The following is a 27,027-nucleotide window of genomic DNA, read 5'->3' as shown; positions in this document are numbered from 1 at the left end:
GGGATTACAGGCCTGAGCCACTGCGCCCAACCAAATTTTTTTAATTTTTTGAACTCCTGGGCTCAAGCAATCCTCCTGCCTTGGCCTCCCAATGTGTTGGGATTACAGATGTGAGCCACTGTGCCTGGCCACTAACTGTGAGATCTTGAGTGAGCTACTTAAGGGCTTTAAGTGTCCTTATCTGTCCAGTGGAGATAATAATACCCGTCCCATGGGGCTGTTGTGATCATTAGTTAACGGACATAAATGTGGGTGAAGTAGTTGACATCGTTGATACACAGTAAAAGCTAGTCTTTTACTTTTTTTTTCTGAGATGGAGTCTAGCTCTGTCGCCCAGGCTGGCGTGCGGTGGTGCCATTTTGGCTCACTGCAACCTCTACCTCCCAGGTTTAAGTGATTCTCCTGCCTAAGTTTCCCAAGTAGATGGGATTACAGGTGCCTGCCACCATGCCCAGCTAATTTTTGTGTAAAGTAGAGAGGGGGTTTCACTGTGTTGGCCAGGCTGGTCTCAAACTCCTGACCTCATGATCTGCCCGCGTAGGCCTCCCAAAGTGCTGGGATTACAAGCATGAGCCACCAAGCCTGGCTTTTTTTTTTTCTCGCCATATTGGCCAGGCTGGTCTCGAACTCCTGACCTCATTTTTTTTTTTTTTTTTTTTGACAGTTTTGCTCTTGCTGGAGTGCAATGGCGTGTTCTTGGCTCACTGCAACCTCCACTTCCTGGGTTCGAGTGATTCTCCTGCCTCAGCCTCTCAAGTAGCTGGGATTACAGGCATGTGCCACCATGCTGCTCATTTTGTATTTTTAGTAGAGATGGGGTTTCTCCATGTGGTCAGGCTGGTCTCGAACTCCCGACCTCAGGTGATCCACCTGCCGCTGCCTCCCAAAGTGCTGGGATTACAGGTGTGAGCCGCCATGCCAGGCTGCTAATCTTCTTATTTCTAAGCCAGATGGGCGACAGAGCATTGGTGAGCTGAACAAAGGAATTCTGGGATGTTACTTAGGTTCCCAACGGCTGTCCTGGCTGCCGTGCTGAGAATACAGTGAGGGTAGAAACAGGCCAGTCTGGATACTGCTGTACTAAGCCAGGCAAAAGATGGTGGTGGTGGAGTGTAGATATGTTTGAAGAGAGTTTATGGTTTGCAGATGGATTGATTTGATGTGGGCATGCAAGAAATAGAAGAATGTGGGAAGATGAGGTTGGTGAGTTGGAGGCAAACTGGTGTTTAATTTTAGACATGTTAATGTTTCTCTGTCGTGTGTGTGTGGTTTTTTTTTTTTTTTTTTTTTTTTTTTTTGAGACAGAGCCTCTTGCCCAGGCTGGAATGCAGTGGTTTGATCACAGCCCACTGCAGTCTTGACCTCCTAGGCTCAGGTGATCCTCCCAACTCAGCCTTCCAAGTTACTAGGACTACAAGGGCGTGCCACCATGCCTGGCTAATTTTTGTATTTTTAATGAGACAGGGTTTTCCCATGTTGTTCAGGCTGGTCTCAAACTCTTAAGCTCAAGCTACTTGGGAAGCTGAGGCAGGAGAATCACTTGAACCCGGGACACAGAGGTTGCAGCGAGTGAAGATCATGCCAATGCACTCGAGTCTGGCAACAGAGTAAGACTCCATCTCAAAAAAAAAACAAGCCTACTCAAGATCCAAGTAGAGATGTTGACTAAGTACTTGGATATATAAGGCTGGAATTCAGAGAAGGAAGTTTGGGCTAGAGAGGAAAAGTTGGGAGTTATCAGTATGTGTATGTATATATATTTGTGATTTTTTTTTTTTTTTGAGACAGACTTTTGCTGTTGCCTAGGCTGGAGTGCAGTGGCACAGCCTCAGCTCACTGCAACTGATAACCTCCTGGGTTCAAGTGATTCTCCTGCCTCAACTTCCCAAGTAGCTAGGATTACAGGCTCCCACCACCATGCCCAGCTAATTTTTTTTGTAGTATTAGTAGAGACAGGGTTTCACCATGTTGGCTGGGGTGGTCTCAAAATGCTGACCTTAGGTGATCTGCCTGCCTTGGCTTCCCAGAGTGCTGGGATTATAGGCGTGAGCCACCATGCCTGGCCTATTTGTGATTTTTTTTTTTTTTTAGTATGGTTTGTAGTAAAAATTGTGTGTGTGTGTGTGTGTGTGTGTATATATATATAGTTGTATAGGCGATTGTTTTATTTGTGGTAGTTACAGCTTATGAAGTTGCCTTGAATACTGAATTAGCAAACATCGAACCATTGTTCCTGGGGGAATACAGGGTTAGGTTTCTGCAAGCCTCTGGTCACATTTTGTTCCACCAATCAACATATAACCAATCACTTGTTTTATGTGTGTATCTGTTTAGAGACAACTTAATTTGACATATATTGTTGATTCGTTAACAATGAACTCAGGGCCAACAGCACTATAATTCGTGCCTGAATGAAGCTTACATAACACCTCCCATAGTTCTTGCACTTAGCAACACTAAAAAGCACTTCAGTACTACATTTGGGGGTCCAACAATATGTACAGAAATGAAAAAAATGTGGCACTAACTGCATCACGATAAAGCTGTTTAGTGTGTAAAGCAACTCAAAATTCTTGCCACTCTGTACATGTCTGCAAATTTTGATTTGAAAGTACCCACAAATATTGATTTGGGGGTTACAAATAAATTTTAGTGAAGAGGCAAATTTATAGATAAAGACTGAATAGTGCTGGGTGCAGTGGCTCATCCCTATAATCCCAGCACTTTGGGAGGTCAAGGTGGGTGGATCACCTCAGGTCGGGAATTCGAGACCAGCCTGACCAACATGGAGAAACCACTCTCTACTAAAAGTACAAAATTAGCTGGGCGTGGTGGCAGATGCCTGTAATCCCAGCTTCTTGGGAGGCTGAAGTAGGACAATCGCTTGAACCCTGGAGGCAGAGGTTGCTGTGAGCCAAGATCATGCCATTGCACTCCAGCCTGGGCAACAAGAGCTAAACTCCATCTCAAAAACAAAAACAAAAAAACCCGACTGAACAATGAGGACTGTTTGCATTGAGTGTATTTATTTAGTCATACATTTAGTCATACATATTTTAGTCATATTTGAACTGAAACATTTATGAATCATTTTATTTCATGCATTCTGATATTTTTTATTACTTCATTTTAATTTTTTTCAAACAAAACTTCTCACATATTTATTATTGAACCAGCCTAGCAGTGCAGAGCTTGTAATCAGAGAAAAACCACTTTTTCAACAAAATATGGCCACCTCTCCAAATAGTGGTGACAGTTTCAGTTTGCTGTGATAATAGTCTTATGTGCCGCATCTCGTGTAATTCCTGATGGACTCAGCTCGGTTCTTCTCCAGTCTCTCCTCTTGGAGTTGTAGCAACTTGTATTACCAGTTTTGTTTTGTTTTTGTTTTGAGACGGAGTCTCATTCTGTTGCCCAGGCTGGAGTGCAGTGGTGCGATCTCAGCCTCCTGGGTTCAAATGATTCTCCTGCCTCAGCCTCCCGAGTAGCTGAGACTATAGACAGGCAAGTGCCACCACGCCTGGCTAATTTTTTGTATTTTTAGTAGAGGTGGGGTTTCACCATGTTAACCAGGATAGTCTCAACTTCTTACCTTGTGATCCGCCCGCCTCAGCCTCCCAAAGTGCTGGATTACAGGCGTGAGCCACCGTGCCTCGCCCTGTATTACCAGTTTTAATCTGACTTCACTGGGTAATGGGACGATTTTGCTTTTGTTTCTTGGCCAGGAATTGCATGATCCTGAAAGTTTTTTGAGGAGACTGTGGGAGAAAGAATCAACAGTACACAGCATGATCATGGAGAAGGGTGAGGGGAAGCGGGTAGAGGAACATGTTTTTTTTGTTGGTTTGTTTTTTGAGACAGAGTCTCGCTGTGTTGCCCAGGCTAGAGTGCAGGGGTGCAGTCTTGGCTCACTACAACCTCCGCCTCCCAGGTTCAAGCAGTTCTCTACCTCAGCCTCCCGAGTAGCTGGGACTACAGGTGCCCACCACCAGACCGGGCTAATTTTTTTGTATTTTTAGTAGAGACAGGGTTTTACCATATTGGCCAGATTGGTCTCAAAGTCCTGACTTTGTGATCTGCCCACCTCAGCCTCCCAAAATGCTAGGATTACAGGCATGAGCCACTACACCAGGCCTGTTTGTTTATTTTTAAAAAGCTGGTCACAGGGTATAATGGACTACTGCTGGCTGTTTGAAAAATGTGGTGGAGGTGAAAAACGCCATGAAATTGGATGTGATAGATTACTTCTAGAAAGAGCGAGCCTCATTCTTTCCAGGGCAGACTCAGGCAGAAAGAAGCTTATGTCTGAGGAGTTAGACAGCTAAAGTGTGGGGTGAAGGGACTATTCTCATGCCTCGGCAGGGCCAGGCCTCCTGCCAGTGCTCATGGGCCCTGATCTCCTCCCAGGTGACCATCTTGGTGCTGCAGGGCCGTCTGGATGAGGCCCGACAGATGCTCTCCAAGGAAGCCGACACCAGCCCCGCCTCTGTAGGCATGTGCCGAATCATGGGGGAACTGATGAGGACAATGCCCATTCTCAGTGTACGTGGGGGCACTCTGCTCTGCTGGGTCACAGGAGATGGGTGATTCACTATAAATGTAAAGTGTTTGAGTGAGATGACACCTCATGGCTGGTCTCTCTCCTTAGCCTGGGAACACCCAGACACTGACAGAGCTGGAGCTGAAGTGGCAGCACTGGCACGAGGAGTGTGAGCGGTACCTCCAGGACTGCACATTTGCCAGCAACCCTCACCTGGAGTCTCTCTGCAAGGTGTGGGAAGCAGTTCAGGTTGCATCCACATTGGCTTTTTGTGGGGGCTGTGGCATCCAGTGCTGCAATGGCAAGAGCTTGGTCCTCCTTGGATAGGGCTGTCCATCGCTCTGCCATGATGGCGAGAGCTTTCAGACTAGTTGAAATCCAGTGCCTTAGCTGACAGCAGGAACATGATGAAGAAGTTGCCCTTGAGAGCAGGACAGAGTTCAGCACAAATGTCTCTCTCCTCAGATCATGCTGGGAGACGAAGCTGCCTTGTTAGAGCAGAAGGAGCTTCTGAGTAACTGGTACCATTTCCTAGTGACTCGGCTCTTGTACTCTAATCCCACGGTAAAACCCATCGATTTGCAGTACTACGCCCAGGTGAGTGAGCTCTGAGTGGGCAAGGGTGGTGCCCTGATGGGTCATTCTCTTTTAATTCCTCCCTGAGGAACAGGAGGACCCTTTCCTTTGGCCCTTAGTGAAAGAACACGGCTCCGTTCTCTGGGTTTTCTTATACAGAAGCCCTACCTATTCCCTGAGTCTGTGTTTCCATCCTTGGGACTGAGTGTCTCATCACCTTTCCACAGTCCAGCCTAGACCTGTTTCTGGGAGGTGAGAGCAGCCCAGAACCCCTGGACAACATCTTGATGGCAGCCTTTGAGTTTGACATCCATCAAGTGATAAAAGAATGCAGGTAGGGTCTCTCCCCGCTACACTGTAATCATTTTTAGTTGTACACATATATATCACCACCATCCGTTTCTAGAGTGGCCTGTTCCTTACCCTTTTTCCCTCAGACCTGCTATCTTAGTTGATCTCACAGTGCTCTTGCAGAATACCTCAGACCAGGTAATTTATAAAGAAAAAGATTATTTTCTCATAGTTCTGGAGGCTGAAAGTCCAAGGTCAAGGCATTGGCACTGTTGCTTGCTGGCGAGGGCTGCTCTCTGCTTCCAAGATGGCACCTTGAACACTGTGTTCTGTCTCATGTGGTGTTAGGACAAAAAGGGGACAAACTCCCTTCATCAAGTCCCTCTGTAAGGGCACCTAATCTCATTCATGAGGGAGGAGTCCTCCTGGCCTAATCACCTCTTTGAGTTCCTACCTCTTAACAGTATCACATTGGCAAAATGGGTTTTAGAGGGGATCCCTTCAAACCATAGAACCTGCTCCCTTGCTTGGCCTGACACAGGTAGATAATGGCTTCTCTCTGGATGAGCTTGGGGACTTTCTGGAGGCTTGAGGGCTACCATATACATAACTGTTTACATTTCAGGGATGTGTATTTAAAATAACATTGCAGGAAATTACTGAGACATTTAAAATCTAGAAAAAGCCAGCAAGCCTGTTTCTTGACGCCTAATGGACACATAGTCACCTTATGGGATGGCATGTTCCAACAGTCTCACTCCAGTGATGCGAGCTATCCAAACCATCAAGCTTGAGGCTAGGTATCATTCAGAATTTCCAGCCCTCTCTCCAAAAGAGGGTATTCTATCATTGCACTGAATCTTTAGCAAGGCAGGAAAGGGTGTGCCAAACATAATGAATCAAAGGTAAACCTTTCCAGAACTCTGCATATATGGTAAGTCAGAAAGAATATCCCCTTCCTTCTTGTGTACCCTGGATGGTGGGCAGTGCACTGAAGACTGCTGGGAAGGGAGGAAGTGGGTAATGGCAGAAGATGGCCTTGATCAGATGTCAGATTCACTGACCTCAACTGGCTCTTTTGTAAATCTGGGCATGGGAAGAGTTTCCTTCGCCCTATCTGGTCTTCTTGTTTTGGGCAAAAGAAAGCCAGGACTTTGAGAAAATGATATTAGATTTGGGGAATAAAAAACAAGTTTTTTTGTGTGTTTGTTTCTGTTTGTTGTTGTTGTTGTTTTTTCTGAGATGGAGTTTTGCTCTTTTTGCCCAGGCTGGAGTGTAATGGTGCGATCTTGGCTCACTGCAACCTCCGCCTCCTGGATTGGAGTGATTCTCCTGCCTCAGCCTTCCAAGTAGCTGGGATTACAGGTGTCCATCACCATGCCCAGCTACAATTTGCATTTTTCAATAGAGACAGGGTTTCACCATGTTGGCCAGGGTGGTCTGCAACTCCTGACCTCAGGTGATCTGTCCACCTTGGCCTCCCAAAGTGCTGGGATAATAGGTGTAAGCCACCACGTCCTGCCAAGTTTTTTGTTTTGTTTGAGAAAGAGTCACTTTGTCACCCAGGCTGGAGTGCAGTGGAGTGATCTTGGCTCCACTGGATCTGCAGCCTCGACCTCCTGGGTTCAAGCGATCCTTTTGCCTCACCCTCCCAAGTAGCTGGGACTACAGGCTGCTGGATACTGGATCCCTTTGGGAAGACACCACAGGTGCTGTCTCAGCCCTTCCTTCCACTTGCAGCCTTTTTGTGCAGGCTGAGGCTTTGGCTCCCTTAGTTTGAGTCCCCTATAGCCTTTTCACGGGCTTCTCTAATGGTTTCCCCATTAGAAATCTGGGTAGCAACAGCGTTTTGGGAAGCTGAGGTATCCTTTCCCCTGACCCAGCTGACTCCTCCCATTTTTTCCTGGCTTTATTGAGGTGTGATTAACAAATAAAGTAGTATATATTTAAGGTGTACAACTTTTTTTTTTTTTTCTTGAGACAGTCTCGCCCTGTCACTTGGGCTGGAGTGCAGTGGCATGATCTCGGCTCATTGCAACCTCTGCCTCCTGAGCTCAAGCAATCCTTCTGCCTCAGCCTCCTGAGTAGCTGGAACCATAGGCACACGCCACCATGCCCAGCTAATTTTTGTATTTTTGGTGGAGACAGGGTTTTGCCATGTTGGCCAGGCTGGTCTCGAACTCCTAAGCCAAGTGATCCACCTGCCTCAGCCTCCCAAAGTGTTAGGATTATAGGCATGAGCCACTGCGCCTGGCCAAGGTTTACAACATGTTTTGATAGACATGTTTGATAGACATTGTGAAATTAAGCTAGCGAGCACACCTGTCACCTCACATATTGACTCTTTTCGTGTGGTGAGAACATTTAAAAGCTACTTTCTAGCTGGGTGTGGCAGCGCACGCCTGTAATCCCAGCTACTCGCAAGGCAGAGGCATGAGAATTACTTGAAGCTGGGAGGTAGAAGTTGCAGTGAGCTGAGCTCTCGCCACTGCACTCCAGCCTAGGTGACAGAGCAAGATTCTGTCTCAAAAAATTAAAGAAACCAAACTACTTTCTGAGCATTTTTTTTTTTTTAGATTTGTTTGTTCTCTCTTACCCAATTTGGAGTGCAGTGGCGTGATCTTGGCTCACCATAGCCTCTGCTTCCCAGGCTCAAGCAGTCCTCCCATCTCAGCTTCTCGAGTAGCTGGGAGTGCAGGTGTGTGCCACCATGCCTGGCTAATTTTTATATTTTTTGTAGAGATGGGGTTTTGTCATGTTCCCCAGACTGATCTTGATCTCCTCGGCTCAAGTGATCTGCCTGCCTTGGCCTCCCAAAATACTGGGATCACAGGCATGAGCTACCATCACAGCTGGCCCCATCTCTTTGAGGGACAGGACATGTGGGGTTATTGCTTACCCCCACTCTTGTGGGACGCCACCTCTGGCCTAACTTTCCTTCTTGCCTTGGTGTCTGAATCTGCAGCATCGCCCTGAGCAACTGGTGGTTTGTGGCCCACCTGACAGACCTGCTGGACCACTGCAAGCTCCTCCAGTCACACAACCTCTAGTAAGTGGCCTGGAGGCACTGATCCTCCTCTTCTCACCACCAATGCCTAGAAGGGAGGTTGGGCTGAGGAAGGGGGCCCTGAACAGGGCAGGCCAGGAGTCTTGGTCTTTTGTTACATTTTATTCCAGTTTTGGTTCCAATATGAGAGAGTTCCTCCTGCTGGAGTACGCCTCGGGACTGTTCGCTCATCCCAGGTAGGAAGGAACCCAAAGGTGTGTGCTGTGCTGGGTGCTCTTCAGCATGTGGGTGTCATTGGAGCTTGGACTATTCTCTCCCAGTTGGCTCCCTAAAGGCTGTGGAAGGGTCAGTGGAGGGGAGCCTCAGGTGCCAGTCCCCAGAGCCACAAAGTAGCACCTCATGTCTGTCCTCCTTGGACCTCTGCAGCCTGTGGCAGCTGGGGGTGGATTACTTTGATTACTGCCCTGAGCTGGGCCGAGTCTCCTTGGAGTTGCACATTGAGCGGATACCTCTGAACACCGAGCAGAAAGCCCTCAAGGTGCTGCGGATCTGTGAGCAGCGGCAGATGACTGAACAAGGTGAGCTGGCCCCACTCCCAGCCTACTGTGTGGGACACGGAAGTCAGGAGACCCTGAGGGCATACTTTGTGCCTACCCTGCTTACCCCACGCCATCCCCCTCTTCCCCAGCCACATGGGAGAGGTGGGGCTATGGATGCCAAGAGGTAAGCTGAGAAATGGGATCATTATTTGGGAGGGACAAGAAACCTAGGGATCCACTGGAACCCAGACAAAATCTACACGTCACCTGCAAAGGCCTGAGCTGCCTCTTCTCTCACACACTTGATTCCATGACGTCAAGGCTGGGGTTGGCGCTGTTTCCCTGTCCAGGTGGGTTGCTGTTGCTAGCTCAGCCTGACTCAATGGGGAAACAGTGCTGGAGGTGTCTTCAGAAAAGCAGAGAGAGTGGAATGAGGATGACCAAGTCTGCCCCTTCCTTTCTCCCCTCACTGTTGATAAAAACATGAGTTATTACCCTACAGAGAGGCAGTTGTATGTTCACGACCATTTCTGAAAGCATATGGTATTCATGACCCACAGGAAGATGGGATTTGAGGCATCTGGAGAGGTAACAGAAAAGCTGACTTGTAGAGAGAAACAATCGTCCTTTGCTGCCCCTGAAGCCACACACACTCAGAGCCAGTCCTGCCGTGATGGGCACTGACACTATTAATCAGCCCCAAAGTTTCCAGCTCTGCTGACTAAGCTGTGTTTAGAGCCCAGAGAGGCTTTGTGGTAGAGTGAGGCTGTGAGGCCACTCCAGTCCCCACAGGGCTCAGGAATGGATTTGTGGGGTGAAAGTATTCACCTTTTCTCTTTTCCCCTGCAAAGTTCGCAGCATTTGTAAGATCCTAGCCATGAAAGCCGTCCGCAACAATCGCCTGGGTTCTGCCCTGTCTTGGAGCATCCGTGCTAAGGATGCCGCCTTTGCCACGCTTGTGTCAGACCGGTGGGTGCCACTGGTGTTGGCTTCCCAGGGAATGGGCAGATGAGGTAGGCTTGAGACTACTGCTCTGATCTCTGGGCCGGGCCTTGCAGGTTCCTCAGGGATTACTGTGAGCGAGGCTGCTTTTCTGATTTGGATCTCATCGACAACCTGGGGCCAGCCATGATGCTCAGTGACCGACTGACATTCTTGGGTGAGTCTCTCGGTTTTGTGCCCTGTGGTTTGGGCAGAAGTGGGTAGTTGGGGAGATTGGAGGGATCACAGCGCTTCCTTCCTATATTCCCATTGCATCAGTGGTCCCAGAAATGTCCTTCATCATGCTTAGGACGATGAGTTTGGCTGTAACATCTCCTTAGTGCCTCTTTTTAACCCTCCCTCCCTTCCTTTCTGTCTTACGCTGTGACCCAGGCTGCCAGGCTGGAGTACAGTGGTGTGATCTCAGCTCACTGCAACCTCCACCTCCCAACTTCAAGCAATTCTTGTGCCTCAGCCCCCCTCCTCCCCTGCTAGCTAGGACTACAGGCATGTGGCATCACATCTGGCTAATTTTTGTATTTTAGTAGAGATGGGGTTTCACCATGTTGGCCAGGCTGATCTCAAACTCCAGATCTCAGCTGATCTGCCCACTTCGGCCTCCCAAAGTGCTAGGATTACAGGCATGAGCCATTGCGCCTGGCCTAGTCAATCCCCTTTTTTTTTTGAGATGGGAGTCTTGCTCTGTTGCCCAGGCAGGAGTGCAGTGGCATGATCTTGGCTCACCACGACCTCCGCTTCCCCAGGTTCAAGTGATTCTCCTGCCTCAGCCTCCCAGGTAGCTGGGACTACAGGCACGTGCCACCATGCTCAGCTAATTTTTGTATTTTTAGTAGCGACGAGGTTTCACTATGTTGGCCAGGCTGGTCTCGGAACTCCCGACCTTGTGATCTGCCCGCCTCAACCTCCCAGTGTGCTGGTATTACAGGCGTCAGCCATTGTACCCGGTTGCCAATCTCTTAACCCATGACTCTTGTTAGGTATTTTGATGCTGACGTTTCCCCAGATTTGACTCTTTGGAGTTCCTTCAAAGTCTGTTTTGAACACACTTGGTGTGCATCTCATTGGCCTGTTTGGAGACAGCTCTGGAAATATCTCCTGCTCGCTGGAGTGGCTTGTCTGGGTTTTTCATCTCAAGGCCAGGGCGACTTTTGTAGGTGTCACTGGAGCGATTTGGGGGAATATGCAGGTGACCTAGTGCTCGTTTTGCCATAGGAAAGTATCGCGAGTTCCACCGTGTGTATGGGGAGAAGCGTTTTGCTGATGCAGCTTCTCTCCTTCTGTCCTTGATGACGTCTCAGATTGCCCCTCGGTCTTTCTGGATGACTCTGCTGACAGATGCCCTGCCCCTTTTGGAACAGAAACAGGTGAAGGCTGCAGCAGCGGTGGTTTGCTTTGCTTGTCAGTCCCTGCTGGAGCTTAGTTGTGTAGCTGTTGCCGACATGCATGTTTTCTCCCAGTCGTTCTGCCTGCGTCCATGTATTCCCTTCAGCACCCTCTCTGGAATTCCATACTCACATGGGAAACGTCTGAACATGCGAACGTGGGCCCTTGGCTGGGGAGCAGCCAAGCAAGGCAGTCTCTCTTCCCTAGGTGATTTTCTCAGCAGAACAGACGTATGAGCTGATGCAGTGTCTAGAGGACTTGACTTCAGGAAGACCCGTGCATGGAGGACCTGACACCCAGCAGTGCCAGGTCATTTTAACTTTTGGGTTGATGGTTCCACATGGAGGTGGGAAAAGGCTCCTTCTATCTCAGGCTCCCCTTCCCTCCAGAAACACTGGCTTCTATGGATACATGTGCCTGTTTCCCTTAACCTGTGTAATTCACACACCAACTTTTAGGAGAAAATGAGGGTTTCCAGTGTTCTCATCTCTACATTTTGTTCTTTCTTGTTCATTTCCAGTGTGGCCCTTTGGTACTGTTTTCTTTTATATTGATAATTTTCTGAAAAGCTACTATGAATGTTAAATGCCCTCCACCTTTGGATTAGCTAGAACCTTCAAGAGTGTGACCGGGCTCCTTCCTGCTGTATCTCACACTGGCACTCTCTGCTTTGCAGGATGATGACATAGAGACCACCAAGGTGGAAATGCTGAGGCTTGCTCTTGCACGAAATCTTGCTCGGGCAATTATAAGAGAAGGCTCACTGGAAGGCTCCTGAGAGCTGCTTCAATGTGGTAACTTTGTATGACAATGTATATAATTTTTTTAAAAGAATAAATGTTGTTTTGCAAATGTAGGTTCTTAGGAGTCTACCCAGGGAGATCTTTTTTAGATGGAGTTTCACTCTTGTTGCCCAGGATAGAGTGCAATGGTGTAAAACACATGTAATCATAGCACTTTGGGAGGCTGAGGCAGGCGGATCACAAGGTCAGGAGTTCAAGACCAGCTTGACCAACATGGTGAAACCCCATCTCTACTAAAATTACAAAAATTAGCCAGGCATGGTGGTGTGCACCTGTAATCCCAGCTACTCAGAGGCTGAGGCAAGAACCCAGGAGGTAAAGGGCTGCAGTGAGCTGAGGTTGCACCATTGCACTCTAGCCTGGCAATAGAGTGAGACTGTCTCAAAAAAAAAAAAAAAGTTATGGTGACTGCAGTGTCTTGAAAATTTGAACAAGAGCCTTTGGTGGTAGACTTGTGCTTCTGAAATCTTGCCTCACCTCAGTCTTCTGGAACACTTAATAATTTTGTTATTTCCCTTAAAATACAAGCGTTCAGAAACCTGTACTTTTAACAAAAACCTTAGGCAGTTCTGTCACAGGCTATCCACTCACCTACATCTGAATTCATAGGTGGTGCCTTTCCTCCATCGGGGTGAATGGTGTCTATATTAGGAAGATTCTGAGTACAGTGAAAATGGTTTTATTTAACATGCAGCAAACAAGGGCAGTAGAGTTGGTATATCCAGTACAGCTATTTGCCATGAAGCACTGACCTCAATAGTAACACGTAACACTCAATTGAGCTTAATAGAAAGTTACATTTCCACAGAGTCATTCTATAGACATTCCCAGGGCTGCAGCAGCCAGTCTCTGGAAAGCTCTTGGATTTATTCCTTAAGTTGTGAAAAATGATTCACTTTTGACCTGTCCTGTCTTAATGAAGCAGTGAAACCTGCTTGCTAAAGACAGCGAGGGCTGGGGAAGGGATATGACCTCTTGATCTATAGTAAGGAATAAGGAAGCCTGGCAAGGGGCAGGGAGGAACCAGGGAACGTCGTCTGTGCCACCTTCCTTTTCCTAGAGATGTCCAGTTGCTGAGCCTGTTCACCTGAGCTCTGCATGCTTCCCCTGCATCTATGGCTGCTGGTGATTGTTTCCTTTTGCTTTGTGAGGGAGGCTTGGAGTCCCTGTTCCAGGATCACATCCAGCAGATAGAATGACTAGGACAAAGTGGCTGGGGCCAAGGACTGTGAAGCAATAGGGTCTGGTGACTCAGCTTAAGAGTGGCCCCTGATCTCGTCACTTCCAGACCCAGCATCTCGCTGACAGTGCCCCTCAGTAGCTGGGGAACAGTCGAGGTTTCTGGGCAGCACATTAGGACATACATATGTTTAGTGCAACGTTTGTGATCCTGAGGCCTCCTGTGTCCAGCCACAGGTGCCACACCACATGCCATCTGGTGAGAGGAGAGGGAGGCCAAAGCAGGAGGACGCCGAGTGGCGGGAGATTCTAAGGGGAAGATAGCAGTTTATTTCATGCCAAGCAAGAGGTAGTCAATAGGATGGCCTGTCCCCACTGCTGGAGGCACACTTTTCCCAGAAAGCTGAGTACCTGCTTCTGGAGAAGGGGAGACACTGGTTCTCTTCATTTTCTTTCCTATCCCTAGTTGGGCCTGTCATGAGGCCAAAGTCCATGTCCTGCCAAGATGTCCATAGGACACAGCCTGCCACTGCTGGGGACAAGCACACAACTCACCACTCAGTGGCCATTCCACGATGCTGCTGCGCACCAGAGGCAGGGCTGGGGACTTTGCAGTATGCCAGTTCTGTATTCTGGGCCAGGCAGCTCCCTGGGGGTGGTAGCAGGAGCTGGCCAGCAGGGGGAGCATGGGATCGCAACGCGGCTGTGGCCTCTTAGGCTGCAGGGTGTGAGGGGGATGCGGCTCTTGTGTGGGGAGTGAGCCATGACAGTCTCTAGAGACTCCCACCCCCCCACCCCTGGTGGCTTCAGTAAATGCCAGTAGAAAGAAGAAAAACGACAAGCCTGGGGTCCATGTTCCCAGGATCCAGGACAGCAGTGAAGTCAGGGGCCACTCCCCACCCCTGACAGCATATGGCCACTTCAAGTCACACAGGTAGATAAAACAGGTCCTTTTAGGGGCCAGAGGAGAGGTTATCACAGCAGCAGTTTGGTTCCCAGCAGAAATGCCCAGGGCCCCCGTTCCACAACAAAGCTATAAGCACTGTCGTCAGGGCGTGGAGAATGACGGGACCAGAGCCCTCCCTGGCTCAGGGCAGCCTGCCTGGCTTCAAAGTGGAGATCACAGCGTCCTCTGGGGTCATAGGTTCCCCCAGTGCTCCACAGGAGGGAACTGGTCCACCTCGCCCACCTCTGTGCTCAGCTGCTCCCCCAGGGCAAAGGTCAGCTTATACCGAAGCCGCACCTTCTCCTGTGACAGAGGGCAGCAAGTGAGATCCATCCCTTGGCAAAACACCCTCTTCTCTGCTACTCTCTCTGTGCTAGAGGTATGGTCCCTTTTCCCCAAAACCCCCAACCATGCTCAGCCGCTTAACCTAAGACAGCAAAGGGATGTGTCAATCCTACAGGTCACAAGACTTCCAGCTGGGAGGTGGTGGTCCTGAGGTCCTAATCTGGGGCCTGAGGCTGGGACCCTTGGGTTCTGTGCTGCTCACCTTCAGTGGATTGGCCAGCAACATGACCTGGGTGATGGCTGCAGGTGGCTGGATGGGGCTAAATGGAGAGAGTTCTGTCCCAGAGGGTGGCTGCAACTTCACTTTCATTGACTAAAGAGAGAGAGAGAAGTTCCTTTGAAGGGAGTTGAGAGCTGGCAGGTGCCCTAGATGAAACCTGCAGTGTACACACCCACACACAAACACTCTGCCACCTGTTGGCTGCAAAGGCCTCCACACAATAGGGTCAAGATAAAGCCATTTTGGCCCCAGGGAGACACTGGTACCTTGGGCACTGCAGCTTGCAGCACGATGCTCTTGACAGGTAAGGGAGCCGTGTTCAGCATGGACACCACCACTACTAGCACGTCGGGCCGTCCTGGGGGACACTCCTTGGCAAAGTGGAAGAGGATGCGGAAGCCGTTTTTATCATAGGCTGTCACGGGAAGGGCACTACCTGCAAGAAAGCAGAATGTGGGTGTGGGAGCAGCAGCACCAGACACACCCAACAGAGCCCCAGCGGTGAGGAGAAAAGTACGCCGAGGCCGTGACAAGTCCAGTGCTTTATGGACTCAGAGAGGCACTGGTGAGGAGGAATGCAGCAGGCAGGCCTGCTCAGCTCTAATGGACCACCTACAAGGAGTGTCTGGATCCACCCGTGTCGCATGTCCTACAGCACTGTGGCTGTGAGCCCCACCACACCATCCCACCTCAAACCTCCAACACTTACTAGGCTTGATCGATTCCAAGGGCACGTGGACGCTGGCCAGGGAGAGCTCAGGCCCCTTCACGGGGCTGCCCTGGGACTGGAAAGTAAGTGGCTGGAAGAGTGGGCTGCCAGGCCCCGTGGAGAAGGGCAGGAGAGGCCTGGCTGGGGTGGTGGTGGGGATGAGAGGGGAGGCGGTGGGTTTCACCAAGCCTGAGGTCCTGGGAGGCAGGAAGGATGGAAGGCACATCAGAGCCGGCCAGAGCTGCAGGGCTGACTCACCTAAGGCCCCTGGCCATGCTCTTACCCAGGCCCACCCCTCACCTTCCAGTCTGACTGATGGGACTGCAAGGCCGCCCCCCGCCATCCCTTCCAAGTTAGCTCTGGTTCTGACACATTCAGGCCCAACCCTCAGCAACCTCCCCACCCGTCCCCGCATCTCTTCCCACTCATTACACTTTGGCCTCTTCTAGAAGCTGATCGAGGGCATCCAGGTGATGCAGCGTGCTGTCGCCCAAAGCCAAGCCATGGTGCCCAGGGACTGTGGGCTCAACTTTTGGGGCCACTCCAGTAGAGAACAAGAAGGAGCCCACACTGGGGGCAGGAACATTGGCTGGGACCACAGGAGCTGGGAAGGGAGGCGGCAGTGGAGCTTGGGAGCTGCTTGAGGAGGGGGCTGAGGGCTGGAGCAGAGGAGTGTCGGAGGTACCGCAGGCAGCAGTCCCCGGCCTGGGACTGAAGAAGGCCAGGTCGGACTGTTCCCTCTATGAGCAATGGAAAGGGTGGTGAGCTGAGGGTGGGGTGGGGAGGACCTGCCACTGGGGCAGAGTGCAGCCCTCCGAGGACCACACAGAAGACAGCTCCAGAGGCACTCATTGTTCCCCACTGCAGCTGGTGCACACTGGAGGGGACAGCTAACTGCAGACCAGGAGAGATGACTCTGGAAAGTGGAGGTGCTTAGCACAGTAGTGCTGTCACTGTTCCTGTGCCCCTACCTGGAGCAGGTGCCACTGGCTGTTCCCAACTGACTCTTTGGGAGGAACATTAGGGGCTGGGTCGGCGAGGCCTGGCAAGAGAAGAAAACCGGAGAAGAGGACTGAGCTGGGGCAGCCCTAGCTCTGCCTTGCCAGAGGGTCAGGTGACAAGTGACATCAATGAGTGAAGGCGCAGGGAGCTGTTCTGCAGGCAGCCTCCAGAGGGGAGCTCTCCAGTCCACACATGCAGAAGTGGGGGGCTTGTGGGAGGGGTGCAGGGCAGGAGGCACAGTCCCCCAAGAGGATGCCCCTGGGGGCCCCAAGGGTTGCTGAGCTCCATTGACTACCTACAATTCAGGGCTTTCTGCCCACCCCAACAGCCAGACTGGGGTCCTGCTCAAGGTTCCTCCTGATTCTGTGCACCTGTCTTCCTCCAAGAGCCCTACCAGGGGATGCCCCTGACAGCCCCCTGTGGGCCATACCCAAACAGAGCAGCTCCTCATCCAGCAAGGAGAGGGCGTTGCTTGTGCTGTTGGGCCCGGGGGTGGCCTCGGCCTGGCTGGATGAGCGGCTGCGTGGAGGTCCTGAGGCCTGGGGTGGTGGAGGGAGGATTGGGATGCCTGACGAGGGTGGAGTGGGTGCTGGGGCCAACACAGGGGACGAACTGTTTGTCATGTCCAGCTCGGCAAGGTCGATGAGCGTGCCTTGGTTATTGCAGTGACTGTTTCCTGGATGGTCAACAGAGAAGGACAGGAATAATTAGGGGTCTTCTAGTGGCTGTGTGGCAGGAGGCAACGCCCTAGGCACAGTGGTTACTGCTCCAGTTTCTGGCCTAATCCACTGGCATCTCTGCAAGGGGGTGCTGCAAAGCAAGCCTGAGAAGGCAGGCTGGGAAATTCCCACCCACATCTCCAGGCCTCTGGGAAGCTGGAGGACTGCCTGGAATGGCAGAGAACCCCCTCAGGTCCTGTGCAGCACCATGCTGGCCAGCCTGCACCCACGGCTTCGTGGTAGGGACCTAAGGCTGGTCTGGAGGAGTCCAGAGCTGGGGACCAGAGCATCTCACCTTCTGAGTCAGGCAGGGTTAAGGTGGCCACCTCACCATTGATGACCTGCCCTTCAATAATTGTTTTATAAGAGTTGATGACCCGGGAGAGATTGTCACTGGCTTGCAGGATGTCCCCTGGAGCAGGAAAGAGAGACTTCTGACTCCTGTTATGATAGTTCCCACCCACATATCCAAATGCCTGGCTCATCTCTGCCAATCACCCTTTCACTCACCCAGACTGTTATCATTGTCCTCAGTCTCGCTGGCAAGTTTAAATAATGTCCGCCTCTTGTTCTCACACCGATCAAACAGCTCCTGAAAGAGACTCAGACATAAAAATCACAACCACAAAGGCCCTTAGAGATCATCTGATTCATTCAGGTTTCATGGCCAGAAAATGACAAGGATCCACCAATTGCCACGGGCAGTTACCAACAGAGCTGGGACCACAGTGCACATCTTCTTGCCACCACCACACCATGTCACCCAGGATGTTTGTTTAGGTAGCAGTGACCAGGATGGATAAGAAGTCAGTTCCTTCTTGCCTTCCAGGCTGACATGTGCCTCTGAACTCACTATCCACCCAACCATGGCCAGGACCACAAGGCCATCAGGGTCACAAGGAAGCCTCTCGGTCCCAGTGTCCCCAAGGCAGTAAGAAAAGGCAGAGAGCAGGGGTGAGCACTGAGGGCATGGTCTCTGGAGTCCAACTCAGGTTTCCATCCAGCCCTTACACCCTGGGCAAGTCAGCTGATCCCGGTGGCAAATGGGGACGCCACCCTCTACTGATGTGGCTGCTGTGCAGATGCGTAAGTTCGTGAATATGCTGCCAAGGGCACAGCCTGTGTCTTTGACAAGGCAGGTATGCAGCAAATGCTGGCTGAGCTCCTGCAGGGCAGCGTGGCCCCAGGAGGCAGCCTTTGCTGCTGGCGGGCCCACCTTCATCAGCTCTCTGTCCCCGTCCGAAGAGTCCTCCTGGCTGTAATGAAGCAGCATCTCATTGAGCAGTCTCACGTTGTTGTTAACTTCCTCTAGCGTGTGCAGACGCTTGGTCACCTTCTGGATTCGTGCCTCATCCTGCCCCAGTGAAGATTGGGAGAAAGAGAGCTTAACTCGAATGTCTTCCCACTTCTGCCAGGTCATGCCTTACCCCACGACAACGAGGGCAGAGGCTGTGCCTCAGAAGCTCTTTTCAGTGCGGGGTGCCTGGGGTGCAGTCTACACTTCTGCTTTCACATACCCCCTCCCGACCCACTCGTGCTACTCTCTTCCATGCTCCCTCCCCTGGAAGCTATTGTGCTCCTCCTACTCTCGGCCTCTGCAGGGCAGCTGGCAGCAGAGGCTTCTGCTGTGTGGTCATGGGCTCCTCCACCCTGTGCCCAAAGGACCAGGGCCCACTCACTTCCTTCACCATGGACTTGATGAGCTTGTTGGCCTCTTGCAGGTCATCTGGGTTTTTGCTTTTCAGCAGCTTGGCTAAAAGCTGAGAGAGAAGGAAATCAGAGGTGAAGGGAAGAGGTAGTGCCCCTACCCCAGGGAGACTGTAGAGAGCTCCCCACACTGTGCAAACCACATTCCCCTGCTGCCACCACCTCTCATCTGAGAAAATCCCAGGCCTGGGGCATCCTTTACCTTGGACTTCTCTTCATCATCAAAAACGGGGTTTTTGGGACGAGGTGGTGGAGAGGGGATCAGCGTCCTGTCCACAGGGATGGGTGGGTCAGACTGCACTATGCCTAAAAGGGGACAGGGCGGCACGTGCACTCAGGCTGTGGCCACCTTGTCACCCCTCCTCACATACCAAGGGCCACATCCCTGTGATCAAGGCCTGGAAAGGGTAGCGGGGTGGCGGGCAGGCTAATCACACCTTATTCCATCCAACCCCCACTCAGCCTTGCCTGGGGACAAATGCTGTTCTCTTCAGGAGGCACTCTGGGGACCCCAAACCTTCCCTTCTCTCCTTGCCTGGGCCAGCCTTCAAGGGCTGCCGGGAGGCTGCAGGCAGGCAGACACGTACCCTGTCTCTTCAGCATGTGGTAGGCGTCTTTGATCTTTGCTTCTTCTGGCAGGGCCATGGTCCAGCTGTACAGCAGCTCAATAACCTTGGTCTTCACTTTCTCAGACACCCTGTCCCCCAGGTACTATGTGGCAAAAGAAAATGAGAGGACCTAGTAACTGCAGTTTGGAGGCAAAGAAAGTGTAAGGCTCCCTTCACAGCAATGGTATGGCTGCTTAGCAGCTACAGTCCTCAAGCCTACTCAAAATCTGCAGGTGTCCAAATGTGTGTGAGACAGTGTGGGGAGGGAAGGACCTCCCTGTGGTGTGGCTGTGTCCTTTTGGATATAGTCTGTGGATAGGCAGGAGGTCATCGCTGCATTTTCACACACAGGCTGCCAGAAACAAAACTGCATCTTGAGGGTGTTCATGAGAATGTCTTTAGCATGAAAAAGTATTCCCTCTGCTTTAAGTGGGGGCCCAGAGCTGTGCAACACCAGCGTGCAACAGAACCTGGCCAGCTGAGCATCAGAGCAAATGACAGAGGCCAGCTTCCTGCATCCGCGTAAGACAGGCCAAGAAGACCCACAAAACCCACAACTGCCGTATGCCAGGAGCCTAGAGTCCCACACTCCATGGGCCCTCACCCTGAACACACACATAGCTGCTGCTACATCACCTGGCACATTTAGGTTGAGGGCACTTTCCAGAGAAAGCTAGTCTTGTGGCCTGTTTGGTCATCCCATTACCTCCAAGGCCCTAGCTCTTTAAGGACAAGACACGGAGAACCTCAGCTCCCTGGAGATGCTTGATGGACACTGAAAGCCAGTACAATGGGAGACAGGAATGAACACAAAAGAAGTCCCTAGAAGCGAGGAATCTGCCGCTGACTGACCTTTGGAGAGACGACTTTGATTAACTCATTGAGAAAGCGAAACTTCCCCACTTCGTTATGAAATCTCCTCCCACAGTTCTTCATGCACGCCTCCAGCACCTGCAGCCGCACAGAGGAGACACACTCAGTGAGGGCACGCTCTGGGCTGGGACCTGACACTGGCAAGACCCCTGGCACCCAGGAAATGCTGAATAAACATGCCCACAGGAAGGAGCTCGTCACGAAAAGCGGTGTGCACTGCCCGGGGACAGTGCAGTTAAGCAACAGGATCACTCACAGACCATGTCCCTCCAACCGCAAACCTCTGCTGGGGAAGCTGGACAGGGACTAAAGCGAGAAACTCCGAGATCCCGACCCCAAGACGGCCTGGACGCAAGTCCTGGAAGGTGCCTTCCTTAAAGATTCTGGCCTCATGTTTTATAGATGAGGGAAGTGAGGTCCAGGGACAAAGTTTCTCTGACTCAGTGTCCAGGGTTCTTTCCCCAAGCTGACCAACAGTTGTGCAGAGGGTGGGAAGGATGCTTAACCTGTTATCTTTGATGAAGATGACAGGATATTTCTCCTCCCTCCTCCCTCCGTTGATCTCCCTAACTTACGCTTTTGCTTTCCTGTGCTGCCTGTGGTCCCTGGCACTGCAGTTTCTAAGGAGTGCACCGTCCAGGCTCTCTTTCTTGGCTTCTGCATTTTAAAGCAGGGTTTCTCAAATGAGGCCTGGCTGACATTTTGGGCCAGTCACTCTCTGTTGTTGGGGGGCCATTCTGCACTTTATAGGGTGTTGACCAGCATCCCTGGCCTCTGCCTACTAGATGCCAGGAGGATCCCCACCCTGATATGTGACAACTAAAAATGTTTCCAGACATTGCCAAATGTTCCCTGGAGGGTCAAATCATACCCTGTTGGGAATCACTGGCTTATTTTTTTTTTTTTTGGAGACAGAGTCTCACTATGTCACTCAGGCTAGAGTCCAGTGATGTGATCACCACTCACTTTAGTCTCAACTTTCTGGGCTCAAGCCATCCTCCAACCTCAGCCTCCTGAGAAGCTGGGACCACAGATATGTGCCACCATGCCTGGCTACTTTTTACCATTTTTGTAGAGGCAAGGTCTCACTATGTTGCCTAGGCTGGTCTTGAATTCCCAGGCTTAAGTGATTCTCCCGGCCTAGGTGCCCCCAAAATTGACTGTAGGTACAAGCCACTATGCCCTGCTGAGAACCACTTATTTTTTTTTTGAGATGAATTTCGTTCAGGGTAGAGTACAATGGCACGATGTTGGCCTACCGCAACCTCCACCTCCCAGGTCCAAGCAATTCTTCTGCCTCAGCCTCCCAAGTAGCTGGGATTACAGGCATGCGCCACCACGCCTGGCTAATTTTGTATTTTTAGTAAAGACGGGGTTCTCCATGTTGGTCAGGCTGGTCTCGAACTCCCGACCTCAGATGATCCACCCGCCTCGGCCTCCCAAACTGCTGGGATTACAGGCATGAGCCACTGCGCCCAGCCGAGAATCACTGTTTAAGGAACTCATTCTACACCAAACATGACTGAGGGGTGCACATAAGCTAAATGATATTTCCTCTTTTCTCTTTCTAGGACCTGAGTCAGGCTATAGCCCTGGATTCCTGAGATCTCGGCTGCTCTTTGGTTTAGAGCATGTGGAGGCACTGAGGGCCAGGCACCATTCCATGCCTTAAATTCTCTCAGTCTGAACAGACACCAAGTTCTGCCCCAGGGGCCTCAGCTGCCAGCACCACACCTTCGCTAGTGACCGGCATTATGGTTAACTACAGAATGAACTGGACTTACCTCTCTTTTCTTCAGCTGGCCAACTCTGAACTGTCAACACAACCCTGTCAGCATCTCTTCACGAAGCCTTCTCTTGCCCTACGTGGGGCTCAGGGCCCTAACTCTAGGCTGCTTTCCTTAGCCCCTCTGCCTCGCACACTAACCATGTGGCTGTGCTGGCAGGGATGGCACTGCAGTCACCTCTGAGGCCTCAGGGCCTGGCACAATGCACACACATTTGTGGAACAGCTGGCTGAACAGATTCAAGATCTATCTAAGTTTGTATCAAGGACTTTCTGCTGGCTTTTGGCATGAGCCCTGAGAACCACCAGGGGACATGAGGAATGGCCTGGGCAGGTGAAGAGCCACGGCTTCCATCTCCGGAGGGTGAAGAACCTACCGTCAGGGCCTGAAGTGCCTCCCATTCCTGCGGGGACTGGATCTTGTGGGCCAGCAGTCGGACAGCGATCTGTGGCCTGGGGAACAAGCAGAGCACACTTCAGCGCACTGAGCCTGGGGCTGGCCCTCCTTGGCCACAGTTGTTCCCCTTCCCAGTCTGCTCCCTCTCAGCTGCCCCTGCAGTGCTGAGACTCACCCTTCCAGCTCCTTGTTGATCTGATCACAGAAGCCAATTATGTATTCCCAGTCCTCCTGGCGGTTGGAAGGATTGGTGGCTTTATCTTGGGACAGAACAAAAAAGAGGACAATTGTTATAAAGAGCAAAGAGGATGCAACGGGAGGTTTTCTTCACAAGCTTTAGGCACTAAGAGTTTGCTTTCAAGTTTACTCTCTAATAGAGAAGCCTCAATAGCTCAGTCAAGTAGAAGGAGATAGAAAAAAAAAAGTTCAGAGAGCAAATAGAAACACTGCTTTCTGTCCAGTATTTTTAAAGTCACAAATAAAAGAGAAAACAAATTCTCAGTCTTGTGGAACTTAGAGTGGATCAAGGTCAAAAGGACAAACACAAGTAATTAAAATATTCCCAAATAAATACCTAAATAAAACATGTAAATATAACAAGTAAAGGGAACCCAGCTGTATAAAAATGAGCTCCGTGTTAAGTAGAGATGGTTGAGAAAGTTTTTTTGGTGAAACTGATACCAGATTGAACTAGATAACAAATATACATATTTACAAACCATGAATATTTTCTACATACCTCTCAAAAGATTTTCCAGACCTAGCCTTCCATAATGCTTTAAGTGTTTTTGAAATTGCACATAATGCTCATCATTGTTAAGCCAACAATATTTAGCCCCTACTGAGCCCTGATCACTGTGCAATCTACCTGAGACTGCAGCTTGAGTATCCAGCACCCTAGGCTTTAATGGACTTCCGTGACCAATCACAAACACAAGCACTAGAATTCTCAGAGGGCCACTGGGATTGAAAATCCAGGCACTCAAAGCAAAGTTCTGATATTTGGTATGGGTTATCCTCCGTTTCCTTCCCAAACCTGTGATTACAGCGAAGAGCCCAGCTGAGGGTGGTTAAACTGGTTCCCATCTCTGATTCAGATCCAGAGGCTACCTCTTACAGAATGCACTCTCAAGCTGTTTGCTAAATTTAGGGCTTCGGGTTCCGAAGACAAATGGAAGGCTGAAGATGCACACCCTTTAAAACATTCTTGCTCCTTCCCCAGAGCTCCACAAGGACCCAAAGCAGAGTCAGAGCCCCTCCCGACAAGGGATCCTGTCAGAAGTTTCTGAATTCTGATTTCTCATAATTGTATTTTGTTAACTCTAAAAATCACCAGCTGGGCTGCACAGTGGCTCACACCTGTAATCCCAGCAGTTTGGGAGACCGAGGCGAGCGGATCCCCTGAGGTTGAGAGTTCAAGACCAGCCTGCCAACAGGGAGAAACCCCATATCTACTAAAAATACAAAATTAGTCAGGCATGATGGCGCATGCCTATAATCCCAGCTACTCAGGAGGCTCAGGCAGGAGAATCACTTGAACCTGGGAGGCGGAGGTTGTAGCGGGCAGAGATTGCACCATTGCACTCTGGCCTGGGCAACAAGAGCGAAAATCCTGTCTCAAAAAGAAAAAAAAAATCATCAGCTGGATGAGCAAATCCTAACAGAGACTCCAGTCCCTTCACTGGTAACAGGGCTCCAGGGCTCTGAGTAGAGACAACTGCCAGGCAGAGGGAAGGCCCGTGGCACCCAGTGCAGCACCCTGCTTCCCAGGTCTGGGCCTGGCCTCCGCGGCAGTGTTTCTGTTCTAACTGCAAGGGAAAGATGCTGATGGTTTAGGTTCATATTTATTTATTTACTGGTTTTTTTTTGAGACGGAGTCTTGCTCTGTCACCCAGGCTGGAGTGCAGTGGCGCAATCTGGGCTCACTGCAACCTCCACCTTCTGGGTTCAAGTGATTCTCTCGCTTCAGCATACTGAGTAGTGGGATTAGAGGCATGCACCACTGCACCTGGCTAATTTTTGTATTTTTAGTAGATATGGGGTTTCACCATGTTGGCCAGGATGGTCTTGACCTCTTGACCTCAAGTTAGGAGGTTACCAGTCTCGGCCTCCCAAAGTGCTGGGATTATAGGCATGAGCCACCGCAACCAACCAAGATTCCTATTTAGACGAAAAGAAGGTGTCTGTCTTCAATCTTGAAAGAGAATTAGCAGGTCCTTAAAAATGTCGAGCTTGAAAGAGAGCTGAATCTAATCAAGGGTGGCCATTTGGAAAGAAACGTTTGACAATCCTGCATCACTGCGACAGTAACCTACCAGCTATCATCCTCCAAATGCCGAGTCTCTCCCACCAACTGTCTGAAACCTTCTCAGGTGTTAGCATGGCTCTGTTACTAATTCCTATCATTTGAGATGCTTAAAATTCTCACATAACACCAAAAGGCTGCAGGAAACAAAAATTAAATGGTCTCAGGAGCCATTCCCATCCCCCAGTGCTATTATCATTTTGGGAACAGTCATACACCTTGTGACAGAAGAAAAACTGGCCCACTCACTTCCACTTTTTGCTGGGGAAAAGCATCTTCCAAGTGCAGAGTAAAATAAGGACTCCTCCACCGCAGAAGCCAAGGGCATTCACCACACAATCTATTCTTCCCAAGCCTATTAGAGCTCCAACAGCATTTCTACTTCCAGAAACATTCCTGCCCACTTTTCACTTGTATTAACTTCTCTGGAATCTCACTTTCCTCCACCTTGATAGAACTTTTTACTGCAAATCAATGGGACCTCTTTGTCTACTCAGGGCACAAAAAGCCCTGGTTTCTGCAAGGGTCAGTTCCATGTCCGAGTATCTCCTCCAGCTCTCTGAGCAGCTCAGAAAGCAGAGCTCACCCACCCACAGGAATGGGAAGGAACCTCTGGGGATAATTCTGGGTGACTTGATCTCTCCATCTGCCTACTGTTCCCCCAGCAGATGCACACAGCCTTCCACCCACTCAACATTCTCCTTCACCTGGCACAGAGGTGACACCTGAGAACCGCCCCTCCAGGCTCTGCTCTGACTCATGGTTTCTATTTTCGGGTCTCTGCTGAAAGCTTCATCTGTTTCTGTGTCTCTGGATTTCCTGCTCTCATTTTCAGCTTCACTCCATCACTAGCCTAGACGCTCGTGGGACTTAAAACATTATGTGGGAATGGAAACAGCAGCATTGGCTACCCGATTCCAGCACAGCTCAGACATTCCAGAGAAAACAAGATTTACATAGCAGGCTGGACACTGTGACTCACACCTCTAATCCCAGCACTTTGGGAGGCAGATTACCTGAGGTTGGGAGTTTGAGACCAGCCTAACCAACATGGTGAAACCCCGTATCTACTAAAAATACAAAATTAGTTGGGCGTGGTTGCACGGGCCTGTAATTCCAGCTACTCAGAAGGCTGGGGCAGGAAAATCACTAGAACCTGGGAGGCAGAGGTTGCAGTGAGCTGAGATCGCACCATTGCACTTCAGCCTGGGCCACAGAGTCAGACACCCTCTCCAAAAGAAAAAAAATCTATGAAACAAATGACTTACAAATAAGCAGAGGCAAGAACATGGGCTGGAAAGGGAGTAAAGGTCAAACTTCAATGCTAGGGTCCTGAATCAAAACAGAAACTTAGTCAATCACCAAGTCTTTGTTAGGCACCCACAGACAATGAAGGAAACAGCATGTCAGCATGCCAGACCCTGGAAGGACTATAGAAAAAGTTCAAACACAGATTTTAGGCCGGGCGCGGTGGCTCACGCCTGTAATCCCAGCACTTTGGGAGGCCAAGATGGGTGGATCACGAGGTCAAGAGATCGAGACCATCCTGGTCAACATGGTGAAACCCCGTCTCTATTAAAAATACAAAAATTAGCTGGGCATGGTGGCGCATGCCTGTAGTCCCAGCTACTTGGGAGGCTGAGGCAGGAGAACTGCTTGAACCCAGGAGACGGAGGTTTCAGTGAGCCGAGATCGCGCCATTGCACTCCAGCCTGGGTAACAAGAGCGAAACTCCGTCTCAAAAAAAACAAACAAACAAACAAACAAAACACACAGATTTTACCCTCGAGGAGGCTGTGCTCTCCTAGTTCAATACATGAAAAAAAATCAGTTCATAAAACATGACAGTAGATAATTGGGCTAATTCAGTATAGAAATGAGTGTCAAAACAAATGCATTGGCTGGGCATGGTGACTCACACCCATAATCCCAGCACTTTGGGAGTCAATGAGGACAGATCATGAGGTCAGGAGTTCGACACCAGCCTGGCCAAGATGGTGAAACCCTGTATCTATTAAAACTACAAAAATTAGTCAGGTGCAGTGGCAGGAGCCTGTAATCCCAGCTACTTGAGAGGTTGAGGCAGGAGA

General features: G+C 50.3%; 2 protein-coding genes across 5 annotated transcripts in view; one reads left to right on the top strand and one right to left on the bottom strand.

Annotated features, from left to right (window-relative positions):
- The window catches only part of NUP85 (nucleoporin 85), a 40,334-nt gene extending 27,109 nt beyond the window's left edge, over positions 1 to 13,225 (top strand). The window contains exons 8-19 of one of the 2 annotated variants that reach the window (XM_021670897.2): positions 4,408 to 4,542; positions 4,649 to 4,771; positions 5,006 to 5,137; positions 5,344 to 5,450; positions 8,373 to 8,456; positions 8,585 to 8,650; positions 8,841 to 8,992; positions 9,805 to 9,922; positions 10,012 to 10,112; positions 11,168 to 11,319; positions 11,546 to 11,647; positions 12,015 to 13,225. In XM_021670897.2, coding sequence (XP_021526572.1) covers positions 4,408 to 4,542; positions 4,649 to 4,771; positions 5,006 to 5,137; positions 5,344 to 5,450; positions 8,373 to 8,456; positions 8,585 to 8,650; positions 8,841 to 8,992; positions 9,805 to 9,922; positions 10,012 to 10,112; positions 11,168 to 11,319; positions 11,546 to 11,647; positions 12,015 to 12,116 — 1,374 coding nt within the window. In that variant the 3' untranslated portion in view covers positions 12,117 to 13,225. Of the gene's footprint in view, positions 1 to 4,407; positions 4,543 to 4,648; positions 4,772 to 5,005; positions 5,138 to 5,343; positions 5,451 to 8,372; positions 8,457 to 8,584; positions 8,651 to 8,840; positions 8,993 to 9,804; positions 9,923 to 10,011; positions 10,113 to 10,327; positions 10,939 to 11,167; positions 11,320 to 11,545; positions 11,648 to 12,014 lie in introns of those variants that run through there. The other variant, XM_064369272.1, reaches the window with a different exon arrangement.
- The window catches only part of GGA3 (golgi associated, gamma adaptin ear containing, ARF binding protein 3), a 28,713-nt gene continuing 4,691 nt past the window's right edge, over positions 3,006 to 27,027 (bottom strand). Inside the window, exons 2-17 of one of the 3 annotated variants that reach the window (XM_012453727.3) lie at positions 22,808 to 22,892; positions 22,613 to 22,688; positions 20,429 to 20,527; positions 19,556 to 19,679; positions 19,171 to 19,274; positions 18,941 to 19,021; positions 18,478 to 18,615; positions 17,772 to 17,853; positions 17,557 to 17,673; positions 16,973 to 17,218; positions 16,512 to 16,582; positions 15,973 to 16,280; positions 15,541 to 15,737; positions 15,098 to 15,267; positions 14,814 to 14,924; positions 3,006 to 3,758 (exon numbers count right to left, since the gene is read on the bottom strand). In XM_012453727.3, coding sequence (XP_012309150.2) covers positions 3,684 to 3,758; positions 14,814 to 14,924; positions 15,098 to 15,267; positions 15,541 to 15,737; positions 15,973 to 16,280; positions 16,512 to 16,582; positions 16,973 to 17,218; positions 17,557 to 17,673; positions 17,772 to 17,853; positions 18,478 to 18,615; positions 18,941 to 19,021; positions 19,171 to 19,274; positions 19,556 to 19,679; positions 20,429 to 20,527; positions 22,613 to 22,688; positions 22,808 to 22,892 — 2,084 coding nt within the window. In that variant the 3' untranslated portion in view covers positions 3,006 to 3,683. Of the gene's footprint in view, positions 3,759 to 12,804; positions 14,570 to 14,813; positions 14,925 to 15,097; positions 15,268 to 15,540; positions 15,738 to 15,972; positions 16,281 to 16,511; positions 16,583 to 16,972; positions 17,219 to 17,556; positions 17,674 to 17,771; positions 17,854 to 18,477; positions 18,616 to 18,940; positions 19,022 to 19,170; positions 19,275 to 19,555; positions 19,680 to 20,428; positions 20,528 to 21,024; positions 21,107 to 22,612; positions 22,689 to 22,807; positions 22,893 to 27,027 lie in introns of those variants that run through there. The other 2 variants (XM_012453726.2, XM_012453728.2) reach the window with 2 other exon arrangements.

The sequence above is a fragment of the Aotus nancymaae genome, unplaced genomic scaffold (genome assembly GCF_030222135.1).
Source record: "Aotus nancymaae isolate 86718 unplaced genomic scaffold, 86718_ANA_hifiasm-v0.15.2.pri h1tg000089l, whole genome shotgun sequence".
Taxonomy (NCBI): Eukaryota; Metazoa; Chordata; class Mammalia; order Primates; family Aotidae; genus Aotus; species Aotus nancymaae.
The sequence above is the reverse complement of the archived record's forward strand: the minus strand, read 5'-3'. Positions and strand labels throughout refer to the sequence as shown.